The sequence below is a fragment of the Natator depressus genome, chromosome 3 (genome assembly GCF_965152275.1).
Source record: "Natator depressus isolate rNatDep1 chromosome 3, rNatDep2.hap1, whole genome shotgun sequence".
Lineage (NCBI taxonomy): Eukaryota > Metazoa > Chordata > Testudines > Cheloniidae > Natator > Natator depressus.
The window spans coordinates 132719141-132743798 of record NC_134236.1 but is presented as its reverse complement, the minus strand read 5'-3'; the positions used below and the strand labels follow the sequence as shown (position 1 = coordinate 132743798).

Here is a 24658-nt window from a genome sequence, read left to right as displayed (position 1 = left end):
CTGCACGAGAGCGTGCCCCACCCACCCTCCACCCCAGGCCCTCTGGACCTTTTCATCGGGCCCCTGCCCCATGGACCCGACCGACCCCCCCGTCCCTTCACCATGAGCCGGCTGCATGATTTGCAGCTGGTCCGTCTCCAGACCACGCCAAGGAAACGTCTATACACGCTCGTGCTCCACACTCTTCATGTCCTCACCCTTGCGTCCTGCCCCGACACAAAGTGGCGGGACCTCCTGCCACCTCTAGAGGGTGAGGAGTGCCGGTGGGCCAGCTTATATTCCATCCTGGTCCTGAGGCCCACTGGGGATATCAGTTGGTAACTCCTTCATGGGGCCGTGAGCACGGGCGTGTACTTGGCGTGGTTCACCTCTATCCCAGACACCTGCCCCTTTTGCAGCATGAGTGAAACCCTGGCACACATATACCTGGAGTGCTCCAGGTTGCAGCCCCTATTCCGGCTCCTCACAAACATTTTGTTAAGATTTTGGTTGCACTTTTCCCCTCACTTCCTTATCTATGCACTCCCTATCCGTGGCCCCACTAAGTCACGGGACCTCCTGGTCAGCCTCCTCCTGGCCCTGGCTAAAGTGGCCATCTGTAAAACCAGGGTGAGGAGGTTGGCTGATGGAGTCTCCTGTGACTGTGGGGCCTATTTCCGATCCTCCGTCAGATCACGTCTCTGGGCAGAGTTCCTCTGGGCAGCATCCACTGACTCCCTTGACGCCTTCGAGGAGCAGTGGGCGCTGTCTGGGGTTCTCTGCTCGGTGTCCCCATCTGGTTCCCTTCATTTGACCCTTTGACCACACTCCTGTCCCTATTATTTCATTTGTTGTCCCCCGTAATTATTTGGTTTCCAGGTCCTGTGGACCCCCCTCTTAGGCTGCGGGGGGGAGGGAGAGGGGATCCTTTAGCACTTCCTGGATCCCAATAAGGGCTACTCTGCTGTACCCAGCTGGCCTGGGTTTATCACAGTATCTACATCCAAATATTTAATAATGGGCTCTTCAGACTAGCAGAGAAAGCTATAACATGATCCGATGGCTGGAAGTTGAAGCTAGACAAATTCAGGAGACACATAAAGCATACATTTTAAACAGTGAGAGTAATTAACCAATGAAACAATATACCAAGGATTGTGGTGGATTCTCCATCACTGACCATGTTTAAATCAATATTGGATGTTTTTCTAAAAGATATTTTTTGGGGAAGTTCTCTGGCCTGTGCTATACATAAGGTCAGACTAGATGATCACGGTTCCCTTCTGGTTTTGGAATCTATGAATCTGTAAACCTGCAGGTATGTACATACTGCTTTCCTTTGATACCACACATAGTGGGACTCAGACACAGATCTGTTCATAACACAAGCACAGCTCTAGCATGCCCATCAAACTAATCCCCATATCTCATTAGCACAGCTCTTCCAAGCTGCTCCAATTTATTCCTCCAACTTTCAGTACAGCTGCATCTAACACAATGAACGCCTCTGGAGTGTACGCAGATAATTGCCAGTGACTATTGTCAGCTTCAGAGGGGCAGAGTTAAGGTTATGTGGGCATTTACCTTAACTCTGTATTTCCTGGTTTTCATATGTTTGAATTTTTCTGAACTCAACATTCTGGAAAGGCGTGCGCTATCCCTGGAAAACCTTAACTTTGCATTAATGAAGTGTTTTGCCATTTAATTTCCCATGCGGTCAGAGACTACTTACAGACTTTACAAACTGCTAATGCTGTTGCGGACTGTGAACATTAATCTAGCCCCAAAAGGAAATAGCTGCAAAGTACCAGGGTTCCCCTGCTGCCTCATGATTTCCCCCTTAATTCAAGCGCTGGGCAGGATGGAGCACCGTGGTCATAATTTGGTAGTGACTCCTTGACTGACAGTGATGCAGAGACAGGGACATTAGTGTATTTAAAAAAAAAAAAGAAAAGAAAACCAGAAAATGGTTTTCCTCCTTGACTCCTTTTATTCCTTTACTTGTAACTAGAAAACATTGATGCTCCCATCAATTATGATCTTTGATAAAAATCTAGAACGGTGGGTCTGTAAAAAAAATTGGTAAGAAATTTGGTCCTTAAGATGCACGTGTACCAGTATGAAAGTATCAGTGTAGATATGGCAAAAAAAGTTAACAAAAGAATAAGAAATATATTAGTTTGTGCTTCATAAGGTATGGAAAGGTCTGGTTGGAGGAGAATAGGAATGTTTTCCAAGTGGATAAAACTGGTATAAAAATAAGTTGTTTTGAAGCTTCTAAGAGAGTTTTTACAACCAGTGGAGAGTAGAAAAAAAAAATCGAAGTTATATTTTAAATATTTGACAGTATGCCTTTAACCGGTAACATATTTTTTTCTCAAATTTTGCCTGTGGCAGCCAATAAAATAAATTAAGGCTAACTGAATAGGTGCCATATGTGTGGAAATTAATTGGAAATGCATCCAAGATTCAGTGCTCAATGCTTCCCTGTCGAGTTAGATGCATTCACAGCTCCAGTTCACTGAATCATTCTAAGAAGGTAGAGTAGGGTAAAGACAGAAGGGAGGCATCAGAGAAAAAACATATGCAGGGGCCAGGCAAGAACACAAACGTAAAGACCAAAAATTCAAACAAGAAAAACAAATAAGAAAAGAGGGCAATCAAAAAGGAAAAGCCATGCAGTGAAAAGTAATCTGAGTGGGGAAAGAAGACCTGAAGAAGAATTTGGGTAAGCTCAAAAGCCTGTCTCTCTCACCAACAGAAATTGGTCCAATAAAATATATTAATTCACCCATTTTGTCTCTCTGGGGAAAGAAGACATAGGTTCATAATCAAGAACACAACACCAAATATGTGAAGAATAGAAAAGTCTCACTTCTCTTCTTTTTTTCATGACTATAAGAAATTAATGATTATATAGACAGTCTTCCAAATAATTTTCCCAGTCTTGATCCTCTTAGCACTCATCCTTAAGAGATAGCCGATAGCAGCTCTAATGGACAACCAAGATTTAACCTCAGTGGTAACAGTTTCTGAATCTTGTCTTGGAATGAGACAGGGATTTTGCTATGTACAAAAGTCTCTCTTTTAAAATATTCTCCTGTCGCCCAGCTAACGGGGTCAGAAGAGCTCCTTTTGAAATGGAAAGGCTATCTCTTGATTACTTTTTTTCCCCTTTACTTGTAACTAGAAAATACTTAAGATCCCATCAGCATGATCTTCAGTGGAAATTTGCTACTATATGTTGAAACAGTGGGTATGTACAAATATTTGGAGAGAAACATTCTTGTGCTAGTGAGAGATGTTTTTGAGAGATGTTCTGAGAAGATACCACCTTAAATATGATGCAGTTGGGAGTATAACCATAGTATTTGACACGAGTTCAGAATTATACATCATATAAAACATGAAATTATAATGGAATATACAGAACTGGAGCACTAAAGCCTATCTAGTATTTTTCTTCATCCTTTTGGAAAGCATATTCATGGAGAGTAAATACAAGATTTAATAATTTTACAAATATCAGTTTTTACTTGAGAATAGTGGTTATAGAAAGCATAAAGGGACAAAGAAGGGAAAATTGGAGGCTACCATGGCTATAAGGACAAAGTTACAGTTATCTGGGTGTCTTGACTGTGTATTTTCTTATGTGGCAGCTGTAAGTGCTCAGCACCTTTGAAAATCAGATCCCTTGTATTTAGGCTCCTGAATCCATACTTAGGCACCTGGGCACCCAGGTGTGAAACTCATGGTCTCTGTTATCAATACCCCCACAACACCTCAAATTTACAAACTTTTGCATGGTAGGATATTGTTTGTACAATAGCTCACTAATAGCTCATCTACAGGAACATGAGGCCTGAGAAAAGGTGAAGGTTTTATATAGTTCAAATTAAACAGTATTTCACACTGCTTAAAAAACAGCTGTGATTCTTATACCTGAAAAAAAAATGATTCATAATGAATGATTAACAGTGTAAATAAGAAGCAGGAGCTCTCATTTTTCTCCCCATCTCTCCAGTCTGGTTTACTGTAGTCAAATCATTTTACAGTTCAAATTTTATTTTAGTGGAAATCTTCAGCAGTGTTGCCTTTTTCTATAACTTTAGAAAGCCTCCTGGAGTAGCTTTCCTCCAGTTCTCCACTGTACAGATGGTGCTACTACTACTGATGTGATAGCTTGAGAAAGCAGAATGTTTGCTTGCACACTATTATATGGAGCACTGAGGCAGTGTGGGTGTAATGGTAGGGAAAAATAAGACTCAAATCGAGTAGAGAAGAGGGAGAACATATCTTTCTTTGTTATAGTGGGTGTTTCAGTCTAAAGCATTGTGTGCAGTGACAAAGTTCTGTCCTTGTCTCCGTGGGTCCTGTACTTCCTGGTGGATTTTGCTAGCCTGAGAGGCTCGCTGTGACCCTGCATGTAGCCCTTCTTTCTCTAGAGGCAAGGGTCACAGCTTACTGAGCCATTTTCATCATAAGCCAGCAAGGGAGGTGAGGAGAAGCAACCCTCCCTCGCACAGTCTCTGTTGTCTCCCAGTCTCAGTGATTAATTGGGGAGGGGAGGGGGGGAGCCCAGGCCCACCCTCTACTCCAGGCTCCAGCCCAGGGACCCTAATAGTAGCAGCTATGTTAGCTGACTTTTTGTAAATAGGACACGTACAATTCCCTGGTCCACTTCCCCACAGCAGCCCCCACTTCCTCAATAGCTACTTCACTGTTACCTCAGGGCCTCCTTCCTTGCACCTGAAATGGTTTGTACTGCTCAATTCCTCCAACAGCACAGCTTCCTCCTACAGCTCCTGACACACACACCCAACTGACTAACTGGGAGGCTTTTAACTAATTTCAGCCAGCCCCTAATTGGCTTCAGGTGTCCCAATCAACCTAGCTATCTTCCCTGCCTTCTGGAAAGATTTTAATTGGCCCCAGGTGTCTTAATTGACCTGGAGCAGCTGCCATTTACTTATCCTGGTACCAGGGATTTGTTTAGCCCGGGGCTAATATATCTATCTCCGACTATCTTTCTATAGCCATCTAGCCTTGCCCCATCACAGTGCATACAGATGGTCAGAAAACCTGGGGATGCTTATACATAAAGGGGCTTTCAGAATTTGTTGCTGTAATTGCTATGTAATCATTCTGCATCTTACATTAAATTGCTTTAAAACAACAAGGGCATACTCACGCTTCCAATGAATCCCATCACCTCTGCCGCCTGGCATCTTTTACATCTTCACAGGTGCCTGCTTATTCTGCCATTGGAGAATTCTCATTTTCCTCTGCATCTCTCCAGCCTGGTCTACTTTTTTTTTTTTTTAACTGTAAATTTCCCCTTCATAATGCCAGCAGCATAATGCTTCCATGTGGGAAATGTAGGGTTTCAAATACTCCATGAGGCTGCATTATAGTGCTGTTTCTCTCATGGCTGCTTATTAGGCTTCTTGGAAGTGTCTATTAAAGCAAAATGGGGCCTAGATCCACCAAAAATTTGTGCTTCTCCGAGACAGACTTTCCCACTCACATACCCAATGGGCTCTTGTCTTTGTACTTCTTCTTCCAAAGTGAAGGACCCCTTTTACTTTGAGCATCAGATCCCAAGGATTCAAAGGTTCTTCCTTAATTTGCTTCTTGGGGTGAAATCCAGTAGCAGCAAGGCTGAAAGAGCAGATATGGCTTCACTCTCCCCAACTTCTGGAAAGGAGCACAGGAAGCAGCTTTCCCTAACGCTGACTGATTCCTTACTATGAAGTATATCTCACACATACTATCTGTGACATTCCCCTGGTGTTATCTGAACTGATGATCTGCTAGGTCACTCCAGTGCTCAACTCTGGGAGCCAGCCTTACCCTGCTCTACTGTGAGAACCCCCAGTCCCGGGTTGTTCACGCATAGCCTCTAGCATGTAAGCTGCTCCCAGCTACATGAGTGAGCACTTTTGGCCAGCGCTGCTTGGATTGTGCAGCCGACTGACACTAGCCAATATCTCCGGTCCCAGACACAGCCCTAGGAACCTCCATCTTGCAGTGTCCAGTTATGCCCGCTGGATGCTCTAAGCTTATATGGGTTTGTCAATTTAACAAAGAAATTGATATGTACCATGCTTGTTATCCCAAGGGGAGTCTCTGACAGGCTTCAAACAAAACACACTGCTTCAGGTAGAATAAACACATTTATTAAACTACAAAAGATAGATTTTAAGTGATTATAAGTCAAAGCACAAGTAGTCAGATTTGGTCAAATGAAATAGAAGGAAAATGTATTCTAAGTTGATCTTAACACTTTCAGTGCCCTTACAAACTTAGATGCTTCTCATCACAGGCTGGCTGGTTGCCCTTCAGCCAGGCTCTCCCCTTTGATCAGTGCTTCACTCGCTTGGTGGTGCTGTCTGTAGATGGAGGTGGAAGAGAGAGAGCATGGCAAATGACTTTCCCTTTTATAATGTTCTTTCTTTCCTCTTGGCTTTGCCCCCGCCACCCGCCTTCAGACTCAGGTGAGCATTACCTCATCGTAGTCCCAAACTGACCAAAGGAAGGGAGGTGACTCACTCAAATGTCCAACAGATCATTTGTTGCTACCTAGGCCAGTGTCCTTTGTTCCTGTGAAGCTGGGCTGGGTTTGTCCCATACATGCCCTGATGAGGTGTGAACTGCCCCTCTGCTCCTGCAGTTTTGCCTGGGCTTTTTTTAAGCAATGAGGACACATTTTCAGCCTCATAACTATAAACATGAAATTACAACCTATAACATTACTATAACAACAATGCTCAGTGCATTATGAGCCTTCCAAAGACACCCGACATGACAATTGCATTGGATACCACACAATCACATTATAAGGATGAACGTGGGGGTGCAGGGTGTTCCCCCGAGGTACAGAGCATCACACTATCCAAATCTCACTCTCAATCATTGCTTTATTTTGCTTTCATGATTGTTATTTTTAGAGGAAGGTGAAGAGAGAGTGGCTGTGGAGAGAAACTATTTCTAGGTTGGAAGACAAGGCAGTATTTTTGTGGGAGGATAATATTGGCTGTAACCCCATTATAATAAGAAAAGAAAGCCTATGTATGATGGTCTAAGTCGTACCACAATGCTAGGCTCCTTGCTTGGCTCGGCTCAGTTTAGCTCAGGCACTGGATAAAACAGGAGATAGTGAGATATTTTAGGAACTAAATGGGTGCTGACTTTAAAATTAGTGAGACCATTGCTGAAGAGATTCAGACATATTTCAGGGGAAGTGCCCAAGGACCTTTACTCAGTTTGTGTAGATTAATACAATTCAGGAAGAAATCCAATTACTGAGCTAATTATCACCTTAGCTGAGTGGTAGGAACTAACTTTAAAGTAAGAAACCATTGAAGGAAAGACCAAATTGCCCAGAAGTTCATTTTTAAGAGATCCTAGCTGACAGCAAAAAGCCCAGCGGTAAATGTGCAGCTGAGTTTGGTTATTAGATGCAGTATATTATAATTCAATACTATGAAGATTCCTTTTAAGAAGCTACAAACAGAGCTTCAGTTACCATAATTGTGGAATATTTTAAGATCCAAAGTGGACTTTGTGGATGAGCTACTTCAGCTTCCCTGAATTTCAATACTGAAGTCGTTGAAACATATTTTGTTTTTCAACCACTATCTACTATATTTTCCCCTGGATTTTTACAAGATATTAAAATTATCTGGATGAAGACCTGGGTTTTTCCTGTGTTATTAGAATTAATACTCCTTATCCCCTTTCATCTTGAGCCTCCCTATTTTCATAGATTAAGTGATCTAAAGTACACTTGGACTGCGAGTTTCAAGCTACAACACAGATCTTTTTATTGTGAGAACTTCTTCATTTGGGTATAGCAATTCATTTCCTTCCCACCATCCAATCTTCTTCCCATTTCTGAATATGCCAGAGCACTTCTATTTTTTATAATTGTTTCATGCATCTCAGTGACCCAGGGACATTTTGATGCCAACTGGCAAAGCCACAGGAGATATATAGAGTTTTACAGGAACCCCTGTGTCAGATATAGGCATATTAAGTTCACCAAAGGATTGCATGTAAGATCTCTACTAGGGATGTCAAGTGATTAAAAAAATTAATCGCAATTAATCGTGCTGTTAAACAATAATAGGATACCATTTATTTAAATATTTTTGGATGTTTTCTACATTTTCAAATATATTGATTTCAGTTACAACACAGAATACAAAGTGTACAGTGCTCACTTTATATTTATTTTTATTACAAATATTTGCACCGTAAAAAACAAAAGAAATAGTATTTTTAATTCACCTAATAAAAGTACTGCAGTGCAATTGAACTTGTGTACAAAAAATAACTGCATTCAAAAATAAAACAATGGAAAACTTTAGAGCCTATGAGTCCATTCAGTCCTACTTCTTGTTCAGCCAATTGCTCAGTTTGTTTACATTTGCAGGAGATAATGCTGCCCGCTTCTTGTTTACAATGTCATTTGAAAGTGAGAACAGGCGTTTGCATGACACTGTTGTAGCTGGCGTCACAAGATATTTATGTGCCAGATGTGCTCAAGATTCATACGTCCCTTCATGCTTCAACCACCATTCCAGAGGACATGCATCCATGCTGATGACGAGTTTTGCTTGATAACAATCCAAAGCAGAGTGGACCAATGCATGTTCATTTTCGTCATCTGAGTCAGATGCTACCAGCAGAAGGTTGATTTTCTTTTTTGGTGGTTCGGGTTCTGTAGTTTACACATCAGAGTGCTGCTCTTTTAAGACTTCTGAAAGCATGTTCCACACCTTGTCCCTCTCAGATTTTAGAAGGCACTTCAGATTCTTAAACCTTGGGTCGAGTGCTGTAGCTATCTTTAGAAATCTCACATTGGTACCTTCTTTGTGTTTTGTCAAATCTGCAGTGAAGGTGTTCTTAAAATGAACAACATGTGCTGGGTCATCCTCCAAGACTGCTATAACATGAAATATATGGCAGAATGTGGGTAAAATAGAGCAGGAGACATACAATTCTCCCCCAAGGAGTTCAGTCACAAATTTAATTAACACATTATTTTTTTAATGAGCATCATCAGCATGGAAGCATGTCCTCTGGAATGGTGGCCGAAGCATGAAGGGTCATATGAATGTTTAGCATATCTGGCACGTAAATACCTTGCAATGCCACTACAAAATTGCCACGCAAACACCTGTTCTCACTTTCAGGTGACATTGTAAATGAGAAGTGGGCCGCATTATCTCCTGCAAATGAAAACAAACTTGTTTATCTTAGCAATTGGCTGAATAAGAAGTAGGACTGAGTGGATTTGTAGGCTCTAAAGTTTTACTTTGTTTTGTTTTTGAGTGCAGTTATGTAACAAAAAAATCTATATTTGTAAATTGCACTTTCACGATAAAGAGATTGCACTACAGTACTTGTATGAGGTGAATTCAAAAATAGTATTTCTTTGTTTATCATTTTTACAGTGCAAATATTTGTAATAAAAAATATGAAGTGAGCACTGTACACTTTGTATTCTGTGTTGTAATAAAAATCAATATATTTGAAAATATAGAAAAACATCCACAAATATTTAATACATTTCAATTGGTATTCTGTTGTTTAACAGTGCGATTAACACAGTGATTAATTGCGATTAATTTTTTTTAATCACAATTCATTTTTTTTTGAGTTAACTGCGATTAATTGATGGCCCTAATCTCTACCAAGAGCCAGTTGCCCACTGGTTGTCATAATTGTTGCAAGATGTTAGTACTGGAAGTAGTTTAAGAGAAATGTAAAATAATGAGTTTCCAAAATTGCTGAAGTAAAGCTTGTCACTGGAGTAGCAGAGAGACTCAGGGCTAACTGAATAAGCATGCAGAACAACGAACATCCAGGGAGACAGATTATGTTTCCTGTCTGGGCCAGGTGTAGGCCTGAGAATTTGCAAAGACAACTGAACCCCAAGATAAGTCTCTGAAGAGGGGATGTTATGGGTTAAGAGACAATAATCTGTAATTGCATAAAAAATGAAGACGGGACAAGATTTTATCCTTCACCTAGGAGACAAACTGACAGCAACATGTCTTGTCTCATGAAAAAGGGTTTACAACCTGCCTCCCTGGAAGAAGCACTGGTGAACAATAATTTATTAGATGTGAGAGTATCCTGTTAATTAAGTCTGGGCTCTAGAATATGTGTTATAATTTTATTTTATATGTAAGCATTTGTTTCCAATACCTCTAGTTGCTATCACACGAATCCCTATAATTTGTTAAGTAAACCTTCGCTTGTTGTGTCTATACTAGGGTGACCAGGTGTCTGGTCTTTGACCGGAACACCTGGTTGAAAAGTGATCCTGGCGGCTCTGGTCAGCACCGCTGACTGGGGTGTTGACTCTCTTGTTGGTGGCACTGTGCAGCGGGGCTGGCAGGCTCCCTGCTAGCCTCCTTGCTGCGCAGCTTCTGGGAAGCAACTGGCATGTCCCCTCTCTGGCTCCTACATGTAGGGGCCGCCAGGGGGCTCTGCACGCTGCCTATGCCCCAAGCACCGCCCTGCAGCTCCCACTGGCCAGGAACCGTCGGACGGGGCAGCGCGCAGAGTCTCTTGGCCATGCCTCCGTGTAGGAGCTGGAGAGGGGACATGCCGTTGCTTCCAGGAACTGCTTGAAGTAAGTACCACCCAGAGCCTGCACCCCTGACCCCAGCCCTGATCCCCCTCCCACCCTCCAAACCCCTCGGTCCCAGGCTGCAGCACCCTCCTATACCCCAAACCTCTCCTCCCCAGCCTCACCCCAGAGTCTGCGCTCCCACCCAGAGCCCTCACGTCCCCCAACCCCCTACCCCAGCCCGGAGCTACCTCCCGCATCCTGAACCCCTCATTTCTGGACCCACCCAGGAACCCACACCCCCAGCCCAGAGCCTGTACATCCTTCCACATCCCAGCCTGGAGCCCCCTCCCATACTCCAAATCCCTTGGCTCCAACCCCCAGCCTGGAGCCCTCTCCTGCACCCCAAACCCCTAATCCCTGGCCCCACCCCAGAGCCCTTACCCCCTCTCATATCCCAATCCACTGCCTCAGCCTGGAGTCCCCTCCCGCACTCCGAACTTCTAATTTCTAGCCTCACCCTGGAGCTCTCACCCCCTCCCACAGCCCAGCCCAGCCCCCTGAGCCAGCTTGGTGAAAATGAGTGAGTGAGTGAGGGTGGGGAGAGCAAGCAACAGAGCGTGGGGGGGGCTGTGGAGTGAGCGGGGGCGTGGCCTCAGAGAAGGGTGGGGCATGGGTGGGGCCTCGGGAGAGGGGCAGGGCAAGCCTGTTCAGTTTTGTGCAAGTAGAAAGTTGGCAACCCTAGCTTCAGACACTTCCCCAGGATTTGTCTCTATCTGCCATGTCAGTCTCCCTTACCAGGAAGAGCTTACTCACAACTCCCCCTCATCTCTCACCAGAGTGTCCTTTGAAACTTTCAGTGTCCCTTTGATTTCTAGGCTCACAGCCTTGGCAAAATGTATGTGTGACTATGAGATGGAGCCTGCAACTCGGCCACTCTTTGCATTGCCCCTGCGCAAGTGTTTGTTGCAGGGTTGCTTATCTGTAGCCATTGGGAGTGCATTCCTGGTTGTTTTTCCAACAGCCCCCTAGCAAGCTAAATCAATACATACAGGAAAGTCTAATCACCCAATATATCTATGCAGTAACTCACTGACCCAGTTACGTGCAGCGTTCATAAAATTGTTATTGATCAGTATTCTTAGATCATTACATAGCAGCTCCATTATCCACTACATTCACAACATATATAGACAATGCTATCAATTAAATATAGGGTGACCAGATGTCCCGTTTTTATAGGGACAGTCTGATTTTGTGGGACTTTTTCTTATATAGGCACCGATTACCTCCCACCCCCGTCCTGTTTTTTCACAGTTGCTATCTGGCCACCCTAATTAAATAGCATGTTTTATAGAACAAAAACTACTGTATGGTTAGTCCTCATTTCTGGCCCCACCCCAGAGCCCATACCCCCAGCCAGAGCCCTCACCCCATCCTACACCCCAACCCCCTGAGCCAGCCTGGTGAAAGTGAGTGAGTGAGGGTGGGGAAAGGAAGTGACAGAGGGAGGGGGGGATGGAGTGAGCGGGGGTGGGGCCTCATAGAAGGGACAGGATATGGGTGGGGCCTCGGGGGAGGGGCAAGGCAAGGGTATTCTGTTTTGTGTGAGTATAAAGTTGGCAACCCTAGTCTATAAACATATCTAAGTGCTGTGTGTTAAATGCAGCAGTGATCTGAGGTATAACTGGTATACTGGGGTCTACTGCTCCTGTAGAAGCAGTGAATCTGTGAATACTGCACATGTCTAGAGCTGGTGACTCCAGGCAGGATGGCTGGAAGGCTTGGGGACTCGAGTGTGCCAATCACTAACCAGTAGAGAGGCAGTCAGGCCTGTGTAGGCATGGAGGGGAGTGCTTGTGTTACCCATGGCTGGTGAAGTTGGGGATTTGACCCCTGGCAGGTACAGACCAGGCTTCCTCATGGTAAGGGCAGCCCTGGGTAATCCTGAGAAGTGTCATAATCTCTCAGTCCTCGGAAATGGAAACTACTGGTTGGCCAGAGCAGCATCCTGAGCCGAGTGATTCCTACTCATATAAATTGTAATTTTCTGAGTAAAGTTGGATTTTTTATGGCTAGTTCTTATCAGATAAGTGTCTCATTATGGCAGATGTTCTGCTTTACTTTGCCTAAAAATCCTTACATGCAAAGATGTCCCCAGATTTGTAAATACTTGGGGCAGATATAGCAATGACTTGCATCTGATGCTGCCCTGTTGACTTCAAAAGGTTAAAAGTCATCAAGGAATGTGATAATCTTCTGTTTAAAATTTAAAAGATTCCCACTCTGAAAATGACTCTGTTGTCCAGCTAGAACGGCAAATTGTTCAAATTCCATAACCGGATCCTCTTGCTCTCCCTTTAATTCACTAGGGCAGGCATCACAGGTAGAGGGCCTATATCCTAGAACAGAAGAACTCTAGCAACCGTATTGCATTTAAAATAACTCTTCATATTTGGCATTGCCTTAGGAAGCCACCTCTGCTTGTAACTGTTTTCTGTTGCACTAGGGTTGAAGACTGTAGTTACAATGCAACAAGCCAGCTGGAAATAGAAGGCACAGAGATAAATAATACATCAGATGAATGGTTAATGTATGCAGATAATATTCTAATACGAATTACGGCCCATATATTATCCTACAATATTTCCTGTAGAGCAGCGTAGAAAACCTACATCTTTTGAGAAAAAGGCAGGAGCAGGTGGGGAGTTGAGGCAGAGCAATAGGAACCCTCTTGCACTCATCCTGCCAAAGCTCCTGTTCAGATTTTTGATGGCTGATTTTCTGTTGAGTTTTGTGGTGGAAACAGGGCTGGAGGATGGAGGAAACGGCCAGCAATTTTCTTCTTCTCATTAGGAAAGTTATTGGGATTTTATGCCGCAAGTTGATACAGAAAATATCAGCATTGACTTATACCAACTCTGGTTCTGACACTTCAGATCTCCTGACTGGGATGTGAGTGGTGTAAGCAGAGAGAAGAGACACACTGCCAAGGGGATATGGACAAAGGAAGGACTTAAGGAGCAAACAGGAGGGCATGGGCTCTGAGACTGACAGCAGTTCCTCATGGACCTTGGGACATCTGCGGGTTACCAGGAACATGCCTTCTGCTTGCTCTGCCAATTGACAAACCCCACATCATGAGCATATGATAAAGCAGGCATTAGCCCCCTCCCCTCCGCTACAGGAGAACATGATCTGGGATCCAAAATCCAAGCCAATGTCTGACACATTTATGAATTAAGCAATATCTCTGGATAGATAATCCCAGAGAAACCTAAAGTTTTACCCCTTTCAAAAATGTTGCCTTCTGCCCATTGTTGTTTTGGAAATGAAATTCACAATAGTCACATGAAGATATAAGTTGTGTTGGAGTCAGGTTAAATCAAGGCTTTTAAACCAGGTTGGAGATAATGGAGTGTGATTAAAAAAAAAAATACTGAGCACCAAAAATAAAAAAAGGAGTGTGTGTGTGTGGGGGGGGAGAAATAGATACAGTATTATATCTTGGAGTCAGAATACTCTTCAAATGGTTTCAGTCACCAAATTAAATTACATTTCATATGTGCTGCCATTATAAATCTAAAAACTATACTTTGAAAAGTTTATGAAGATATTTTCTATTTATATAGGTGAGAAGAAGCCCAAATGGAAATAGAACAGGAGGACTTGTGGCACCTTAGAGACTAACAAATTTATTAGAGCATAAGCTTTCGTGGGCTACAGCCCACTTCATCGGATGCATAGAATGGAACACATAGTGAGAAGATATATATATACATACAGATAAGTTGGAAGTTGCCGTACAAACTGTGAGAAGCTAATTAAATAAGATGAGCTATTATCAGCAGGAGAAAAAAAACTTTTGTAGTGATAATCAGGATGGCCCATTTAAACAGTTGACAAGAAGGTGTGAGGATACTTAACTTAGGGAAATAGATTCAATATGTGTAATGACCCAGCCACTCCCAGTCTCTATTCAAACCCAAGTTTATGGTATCTAGTTTGCATATTAATTCAAGCTCAGCAGTTTCTCGTTGGAGTCTGTTTTTGAAGCTTTTCTGTTGCAAAATGGAAACACTTTATTTTGGCCTTTTAATAATTGGGAGTCATGGTGCTACACCTGTAGAACTACCAGTATGTCTTCATGGTGGTGCAAGAGAGGAAGAGCAGGGCATGGGCTGGGAAGAGAACTGGGAGAGAGAAACTCCAAGGCAGAGGTGCTATGCTTTGTGGCTTAGCCCAGAACTTGCTGCCCAGAGGGAGTGGGCTAATGTGGCTTTAAGACACCTTTGTGCCTGCCTACTCTTGGGCTGTTTTGGGGACTGGAGACACCTCCAACATAATTTAGACAGCTCTTGGGGTGTGGGGGGTTGTCTAAATTATGTCAGTCTCTCCAACCTACCCTGTGGGCTGCAGAGTTGCTCAAAATCTCTATATCGCTGTGTTCTCAAAATCTCTAAATCGCTGTGTTCTGCAGCCCCACCCTAACACTCTCCTCTCCCATCCCCTAGGGCTTGCTAGAGGGTCCTTGGAGGAGAGTCTGTGGTTGTCTTCCTTAGTTCCTGGGTCCGAGGAATTCTCCCATGGCTGACTGTAGTGCTTTCGGAACCCATTTCTGCTGCTCTGGCCCTTTTACCCAGTGGAAAGGATAAAGGAGCTGGAGAGGGGATGATAATCTCCCCCCTGACATGTAACCATATGCTGTCTCCATCTGTAGCCTTGGGCAAGTCACTTCACCTTTTTATTTTATCCCCATTTTACAGATGGGGGTAATAATACTTACATACCTGCCTCACAGGGTTGTTGTGAGGAATTCTCATATAGGATAAAGTTTTCAAATAAAAGGGGCCTAGGTGTCCAAGTGACTTAGGTGTCCAAGTGACTTAGGTGCTTTAGAAAATGTTACATGTAACGTTTGTAAAGTACCTTGAAGAATAAAAGTGCTATGTATGTGGCAGGAAAATATGTTTCAGAAGATACATCTTCTGTAACACCCAGACTAGCAAGAGCTTCTGCTTGCAGTCTGCAGCCTTGAAGGTCGCTCTGACTCCTTGTGGTACTGAATGCCCAAATAGCCATGGTGTCAAAAAACACCCACTTCCAGTCTGGCCAATTACATCCGATCCTGTCAGACTCCAATCTGGACACAGTGATCATTGCATTAATGACCTCCAGGCTTTATTAGTGCACCCCATTATATCTGCGAACAAAGGCCTGAGATCCCTAAGCCATCCCCTCTCTCTCCGTGAGCACTGCCTTCCATGATAGCAGTGCTCCACTGAAATTATTACAATGCTGGCCAACAATGAGAGGCCTATTAATGTGGGAGGCAGAAGTCTCACAAGTGGAATCTAGACTATGGAACTCATTTCCTTGAGAGGTAAGAATGACCATGGGCCTCGCACTTTTAGAACGAACTACAGAACTCATTTATTTGACTTGCCTTTCCCTCAGTAGAAATGCGAAAACTTCAAAAACCCCTAGAATTTAATCTGGCTGTTTTTCCTAAGGGCTGGGGAGGAAGAGAGAGAGAAATTTTTATATGTGTAAAATACTTGGGAGGCACTTGGCTATTATGGCAATGGAGGCCATGTAAGTATTTAGATATATATTGTTTGTTATTACAAATGCTAACTTTCACCCTGATTCTGCTACCCTTACTAGTACCTTACTACACGAATGGTCCCATTAGAGTAAAGTGACGAAGGATGGCAGAAACATACCTTTTGATTGTAGATGCTCATAAATTGCTTGCATGATTTATGTTAGAAAAAGAAATACTTCATAGTGATAGCATGTTAATATTGAGAGTAAACCAATTAACAGATTAGGAATACGAACTATGTGATTGTACAGATAGGAAGTATGGGAAGAAATGTTCAAGGGGGAGAGGGGAAAAGGAAGTCCTGTTTCAAAAGAGAATTAGCTATGGAATGTGTCTCTCTATTTTCAGCACAAAAAGAGTGGACCATTCCAATACAAGACTGGCAATTCAGATTGAAAAGGACCCAGGTATGGCATGGGATTTCTTCTTACATAATTTAGAAAATGTGATTGATTTATCGTATTGTAGCTTGCCTGTAAATGTAAAATAGATGCAAAGTGTTTAAGCACTGGGTGAATGAAGCAGATAATTTAAAATATAATAGCAATTAAAAACTATGCAAAGCTCCTGATTAAGTCATGTGATTTGGTATGTTATTTAGAGTTGATTAGGTAGCTGCTGAGTTATAAATCAGTTTCAGTTTATGTATAATAAATAGCAGACATAGTAAATCAAATCCAAGGTCAGTCTTTGTTCAAACAGGGTTCTGGAATAGACAGTGTAAGATGGTCCCCTACAACTAAGCAATGTAGACCTATGATCTTCTCTAATTCTATTTGAAAACTGATTTATCAGATCAAGTAGAAATTTTGCAGGAGGAGAGGGGAAGATAGGAGCAGGAAAATGAAGTGATGCAGTGACAGGGACCTTGCTTAGCAGCCTGTAAGGCCAGTCCTGATAAATGTTAATATAGATAGGCTTGTCAGAATTCAAATTTTATTTATACATTTTTTATAATTTTCATGGATAATGTAGATATTTATTTTAATAATTTTTTCTATTTGTATCTATTTAATTTTTCACAGTTGTATGAAATTAATTGGGGTGGGGTAGTCAGACAGTAACCATTTAATGACAGTAGATGTTGAGATTCAAAAAGTTAAAGCTTTATAACCATTAAAACACAAATTGTCCACATCATCTATGTCAAAATATACAAAGTAAATATCCTTTAATCAAACTCTAATAAATTCTCAAGCAGCATCTTTCTTACTTTCCCAATCTGTACATTTTGATGATGATAGATGGAAATATTTTTGTAGTGGCTTGTGTGTGTACTGTGAAATCGACGTTTACTGATGAAAATCTAATCCTTCCAAGCCCAAATACAGAACATAATCTTGCTTGATGCTGAGCAGTTCCTGGAAAGTAAGAAGTGCCTTCATCTCTCATTGAAGTCAATGGGAATGGAGGGCATGCAGCAACTCGGAGAACTTGCTCAGCGTCCTGCAGCATCAAGACCTCAGAGAAGAATCTGAAGTAAACATATCAGGTGAAATCCTGGTCCCTTTGACATCAGTGGCAAAATTTCCACTCAGTGGGACCAGGATTTCACCTGTGGACTTCCCCTTATAATATACTATACTGTAAATATGTTTTTGTCCTGTCAGCAAAAAAGCAGTTTTACCCATGTGTCAAATATTACTCAGTTTTGTAACTTCCAAAGGATGTTAAGAACAGCTTTGAAGATACATTTTAATTTTTTCCTCTGGTACAGTCAGTTCTATTACCACAGCATTTTCAATATTTTTTGAAGTAGAAATTAGAGTGAACAAATGTGTCTTTAGATAGTGGGGGAATGTTAGCTCTTTGAAACTGTGGGACATCTTAATGATCCAATTTCAACTATTTATCATGACAAGGCATGGAATAAAGGTATTTCCCAAGTCTATCCTACCATTTGATAGCAAGTCTTCAGCATTATGATATACAATAACAAATTATTTAATTGTGGTTTTAAACACATAGCTCAGGCAAAACATGCATTTGCTCTAATATGGTTTAAAGCTTCATTTTCTGACTCGTTAGATCCTCATCAAAATATTTCAAGGGGACTATAGCTGAATGTTTTCCATATACATATATACTCTGTGTGTGTGAGAGAGAGAGACCTTGGATAGCCTTTAATTGTACCACTGATGTAAAGTTGAAAATGAATACGCTGGCCAAACCAAGCATACTTATTATGTAAGAGAATTCAAGCACACTGACACTTTATTAGACTCTATGACACTGTTTTGGCATGTGTGAAGATTTTATTTAATTTCACTAAGTATAATTAAGTGCTGATTATAATCACATTTTAAATGCCCGAGCACACATTCCCCATGAGTTTTTTAGACTGTGATTTGGTGCTACTTCACCCAACCTTCTGAAGACGAGTTGATCTGAGAACTACACATCAGGACAGCTGATTTGGTTCAACCTGGATCTTTTTTTCTATGTGTTAAATTTGTTATATAAAAGTGGTTTTCACATAAGTTTGATAATAGAAACAAATTCTTAATTACCCATCATACATTGTAGTGATGGAGACTTTCAAAACTAATTAGGGCCTTTAGCCACACAACTCCAATTGAAATTAATGAAAGTTGGGTGACTAAATCTCCTGGATGGCTGTGATAAACTCACCAAGTATTTCCCTACAGTTAATGACAACACAGAGAAGTGAAGCTATCTTAATATAGCAGAGGGCCCTCAGCCCAGCTAGTCAGGAGCTTCCAGAAAATGCCTGCTGTCATAAAGCATGAAATATCTTGAGGTGGTTCAGAGATGAACTGCTTGTTGTCACTGGTACATTGTTCTGTTTTACAGTATTGTTCTTATCAGCTAACGACTAGGGGTCTGATTCTGTGAGGTGATGAGAACCAAATAGGAGCAGAAGGTGCAGTTTGTCTCCAAGGAGACATTCTCATCGCCTCACAGGAAAAGGTTCTAGTACAGGAAGCAATAAGAACATAGGACTCCTCTCACAAAGGCACAGTTTCTAATACATTTTACCTTTTTAAAATCTTTGTTGCTCTGATTTTAGGAAATGATGACAATAATCTCAACTCCATTTTTTATGAGCATCTGACAAGATCTTTGCAGGAGTCTCTTTGTGGAGATTTGATTCTTGGCCGCTGGGGAAACTACAGCTCAGGAGACTGTTTTATTCTGGCATCGGATTATTTAAATGCCTTTGTTCACTTGATCGAAATTGGAAATGGCCTCGTCACTTTCCAGCTCAGAGGGCTAGAATTTCGAGGTAAGGATCTGCATACCTGAAGGAGGAAAAGACAAATACAAACAAATTAATTGTCAGGCTTCCTTCACATACTGAAACTCCCCAGCTAGTTTGCAGCATAGCATACTGTTGAACTTATTTCTCTAGGTATTTATAGGGAGTACTGCCAACCCCAAGCATTCAAAAATCAGGAGTCAGGCCCCTCAAAATCTTGAGATTTTAAAAACACAATAAGTACTGAGGATTTTTTAATTGCCTTCTAATTTCTGAGCCTGTTGGGTGCACTTGGATCACGTTTTCAGGATTTTTTCCCACAATCAGGAGGATTAGAAAGTTTATTTAAACTGAAAGCTGAGATTCTCATGACATCACCTGACTCTACATGCTGAGGCTTGAAGAAAAACACCAAATATCACAAGACTTGCAATTAAATCCTGAGAGTTGGCAACACAGATGTCATCTCCATCAAATTAATGGCATGCTTGTGATTTGTTCAGGGTTTGCTGACCCTTACTTCCATGCCCAGCTCAGCAGACCCTACCCCCTTTTCTCATTCTTTATTCATAAACAATAAGCCACAACAGGAAATGCATTAACTTATTGGTGTAACAATGAAACCACTTGTGTATGTGGGCAGCCTGGCCCATGTCAGTTCTGCTTTTAGCAAGGAGTGTTACATAGCGCTGATTTCCAACACTGAAAAATCTGAGTGTCAAATCATTAACTTTTATGAAGCCAATTAGCTTTCTAGACACCCTCTCATTCAGAATATCTGCTAGGTGTAGTCTAAAATAAGATACACAGTATCTTGCTCCTTTTTTTTTTTTTTGCTAATCTGAAAATAAAAGTAACATCCAGTAACAATTATCCTATGTTAAAACAATTACATTTATGAGAAAAAGCTTGGATTATTTTTGTTTCTTTTGGGGTGGGGGCATATTTGAACATGGACAGAAGCATCTCCATTATATTTACTTAAAAACTGCTAACTTGATCTTCCCTTGAGGTGAAAATATCTCATTTAGGCCATCTCCTGCTGCTAGCTGATGTAGTTAGTTTTGTTCAGGGTTCCCACCCTGCTGATGATGCATGGTGGGTTGTGGTGTTACAGTTGTACATAACAGATTTTTTTCACATTTTTCCTTAAAATAAATCTAGGAAGGCACAAAAAAACATTTAAAATAACATTATTTAGTTTGCAAAGTCAAACAGTCAGAAATTAAGAAATGCCAGACTTACGGTTGCATGTACAACCTTAATTGTGCTACTTTGTGTGCATGTAGAATTATCTTTAATTACCTGATCATTCAGTGCACAAGGAAGCAAAAGTAAGGTTGCATGGGCAACCATAAATCTCACATTTCCTGACAACATCTAAAACAAGATGTGTATTGAGTGGTTCCAGATTTTGTTGTGAACATTTCTTACTGCTGTACCTGGAAAACTATGTTGATAGTATAGATGAAAAAGTGAGTGCTCTGGAGGGAAAAGTTGTAGGTTTGTGAACCACAGTAGGCTTTCTTAAAAAGGTTTGCTGAAAGGATGCCGTTAAGTATATTGGAGGCTGAAACATGAATTGCATTCCAGCCATTTCAGCCTCTGGTTCAAACTCACTTCTAGTTTATGATAACACAAACCCATTGAAGTTAAAGGGATTGCATCGTTGTATCTGATAGGAGAATTTGGTCCAGCATTTAACTGAAAAAATCTCTCAGGTCACGGTATGGATATAGGCCAAACAAATTGAAAGAAGTGGGTCAATTAGTAACTATACCAGATATCTTGGACTTCTACTTCATACTAAGAGCAATGTGCCAGATAAAAATAAAATGCCAGTCATGGAGTGCTGTTTCTCGTTTGATTTGAAGCCAAGAACAGAGAAGAAATCTGTGATAGAGGAAGGAGCAAACGCACTGTCATTATTTCCAGCCAAACTGGATTGGGGGGATCTTTCTGTTGAGTCCGTACATCAAGCAAATGACTTTTGGAGAATGTCTAGGAAAGGAAAGCATGTGGGGAAATCACTTCTGGATAGTGGTGTTGGTATTATTTTCTAACTAACTCCCTTTGTCTTTCAGTAATATAATTAGCTACTAAATTTCTCTTATGATTTTTGTTACTGATGATGCAAATGTAATATTCATGATTCACTTGGAACTTTGTAAGATGAATTGGAAAAGTGGGCACAGAGCAGGCACAGATGTAGCTGCACATCTGTGGAAGGCAGCTGTTACGGTGGCAATGGAATCACCCATGGGGTTTTCTATGTAATTTCTAGCTTATCCCTCCACCGAAAAAAAATGGTTCATGAACGTGGCCAGTTTAAATGATATATTCCAGGCACAGTAATGTCGTTAAAGTAATAAGGCCAGATATTTTTCTGTTCTACAGTACATTTGTACTTTATGTAGTTGTATTGCAGTAGCAAGCACATTACGATTGTAGGGAATATTTATGTGAATTTTCTGTCTGAAGGCTCTGTAGTATTATCAAGCATCATTCTTTATTTAAAGAATGGCTTTAACTCTCTTTTCATTTTTAATAAACAATAGTTTCATGCTGTAGGGAAGTAAGAGTCCCTATCTTTATGGATTTTGGGCAATTGCACTTGTGATACTATGTTTCATTCTCTGCATCAAATTGCCAGAAAGATATTGATTGACAAACTGAAGGGAGTTCAGAATAAATAAATAAATAACACTCAGGTATCTGGAGCAATTAGGGTGACTAGATGTCCCGATTTTATAGGAATAGTCCCGGTATTTGGGGCTTTGTCTTATATAGGCGCCTATTACCCTTCCCCCACGCCCCCACCCTCCTGTCTCAATTTTTCACACTTACTGTCTGGTCACCCTAAGAGCAAATCACCTTTGAGGAAAGACTAAAAGAATTAGATACATATCATTTACCTAAGAGAGAGCAAAAGCTGGGAGACTTAACATTTAGGCCTTCATATACAATCCTAAATAATTCCTCTGGGGGTTTCACACCTTTCTAAAATTAATAGATATTTCCTCTGCACCAAAGAGTTTCATCTTGGCTCCATCCGCAACAGTGTTTCTGATCAAAGAATTTTATGTATTCTGTGCAAAGAGAGGGGGGCCCTAAGGCAGTCAGGTCCTAGTGCACAGAAGGGTTTGTAAATTAGGTCTCAGCCCTCAGAGGTGCTCAGATATCATGGTAGGTAATGAATGGAATAGAACTAGAACCATTACTGAATGGGTTGAACTATTAGCTGTAAAGATGATTTCTAGGCTCCAGCCCAAGTTACTCAGCTGTTTTGCTGAGGCTGGGAGCCTAGAGATCAAAGGAACACTACATGGTTGAAAGGACTCTCTGCAGCAAGAGAAGGGGGAGCTGAGTCAGCTATGCCTGAGGAGAACAGACTGATATGGAAGAAAGAGGCAGGTCCTCTGGGAGTGTTGGAAAGCAACTGGGCTTTCCCTGACTCCCAGGGAAAGGCAGGCAATTTATAGACTCGTGTCATAAATATAAAGGGAAGGGTAAACACCTTTAAATCCCTCCTGGCCAGAGGAAAAACCCTTTCACCTGTAAAGGGTTAAGAAGCTAAGATAACCTCGCTGGCACCTGACCAAAATGACCAATAAGGAGACAAGATACTTTCAAAGCTGGAGGGGGGGAAACAAAGGCTCTCTCTGTCTGTGTGATGCTTTTGCTGGGACCAGAGCAGGAATGCAGGTCAGAACTCCTGTAAAGGGCTAATAAGCAATCTAGTTAGATATGCGTTAGATTCTGTTTTGTTTAAATGGCTGATAAAATAAGCTGTGCTGAATGGAATGTATATTCCTGTTTTTGTGTCTTTTTGTAACTTAAGGTTTTGCCTAGAGGGATTCTCTGTGTTTTGAATCTGATTACCCTGTAAGGTATTTACCATCCTGATTTTATAGAGGTGATTCTTTTACTTTTTCTTTCATTAAAATTCTTCTTTTAAGAACCTGATTGCTTTTCACTGTTCTTAAGATCCAAGGGTTTGGGTCTGTGTTCATCTATGCAAATTGGTGAGGATTTTTATCAAGCCTTCCCCAGGAAAGGGGGTGTAGTGCTTGGGGGGATATTTGCGGGGGGGAGACGTTTCCAAGTGGGCACTTCCCCTGTTCTTTGTGTAACACTTTGGTGGTGGCAGCGTTTAACCTAAGCTGGTAAGAATAAGCTTAGGGGGTCTTTCATGTAGGTCCCTACATGTGTACCCTAGAGTTCAGAGTGGGGAAGGAACCTTGACAACTCGTTTAGTGTTTTGAGATCTGTTTCCTCTTAATGCTTTGGTTCTAAATGTTGTTGTTACTATTTATATTCTTGTAGCACCTAGGAACCCCAGTAAATAATTAGGGCTGTCATTTACTCACAGTTAATGCATGTGATTAACACAAAACAAATGAACAAGATTAAAAAATAGTCATGATTAATCGCAGTTTTAATGTCGCTGCTAAACAATAATAGAATATCAGTTTAAAAATATTATAAATATTTTGGGGGGTTTTCTACATTTTCAGATATATTGATTTCAGTTGCAACACAGAATACAAAGTGTACAGTGCTCACTTTATATTATTATTTTTATTACGAATATTTGCACTGTAAAAAAGATAAACAAAAGAAATAGTATTTTTCAGTTCACCTGATACAAGTCCGCTTAGTCCTACTCCTTGTTCAGCCAATCACTAAGACAAACAAGTTTCTTCACATTTGCAAGAGACAATGCTGCCCACTTCTCATTGACAGTGTCACCTAACAGTAAGAACAGGCGTTCGCCTGGCATTGTTGTAGCTGGCGTTGCAAGGTATTTACATGCCAGATATGCTAAACATTCGTATGCCTCCTTCATGTTTTGACTTGTAAGCTCTAAAGTTTTACATTGTTTTGATTTTGAGTGCAGTTATATAAAAAAAAATAATAATTCTACGTTTGTAAGTTGCACATTCACGATAAAGAGATTGCACTACCGTACTTGTATGAGGTGATTTGAAAAATACTATTTTTTGTTTAGTTTTTACAGTACAAATATTTGTAATAAAAATAATAATATAAGCTGAGCACTGTACACTTTGTATTCTGTGTTGCAACTGAGATCAATATATTTGAAAACGTAGAAAAACATCCAAAAGTATTTATAATAAATTTAAATTGGTATTCTGTTATTGTTTAGCAGTGTGATTTAAACTGATAAATTACAACTATTTCTTTTAATTTTGCAATTAATTGTGATTTTTTAAAAAATCATTTGACAGGCCTATAAATAACA

The 24658-nt window shown here is 41.2% G+C and overlaps 1 protein-coding gene across 1 annotated transcript in view; it reads left to right on the top strand.

The window, feature by feature from the left end:
* Window positions 1-24658, top strand: part of PCNX2 (pecanex 2) — a 238070-nt gene that overhangs the window by 171327 nt on the left and 42085 nt on the right. The window contains exons 24-25 of the mRNA XM_074948848.1: window positions 16521-16579; window positions 19204-19419. Coding sequence (XP_074804949.1) covers window positions 16521-16579; window positions 19204-19419 — 275 coding nt within the window. The remainder of the gene's footprint in view (window positions 1-16520; window positions 16580-19203; window positions 19420-24658) is intronic.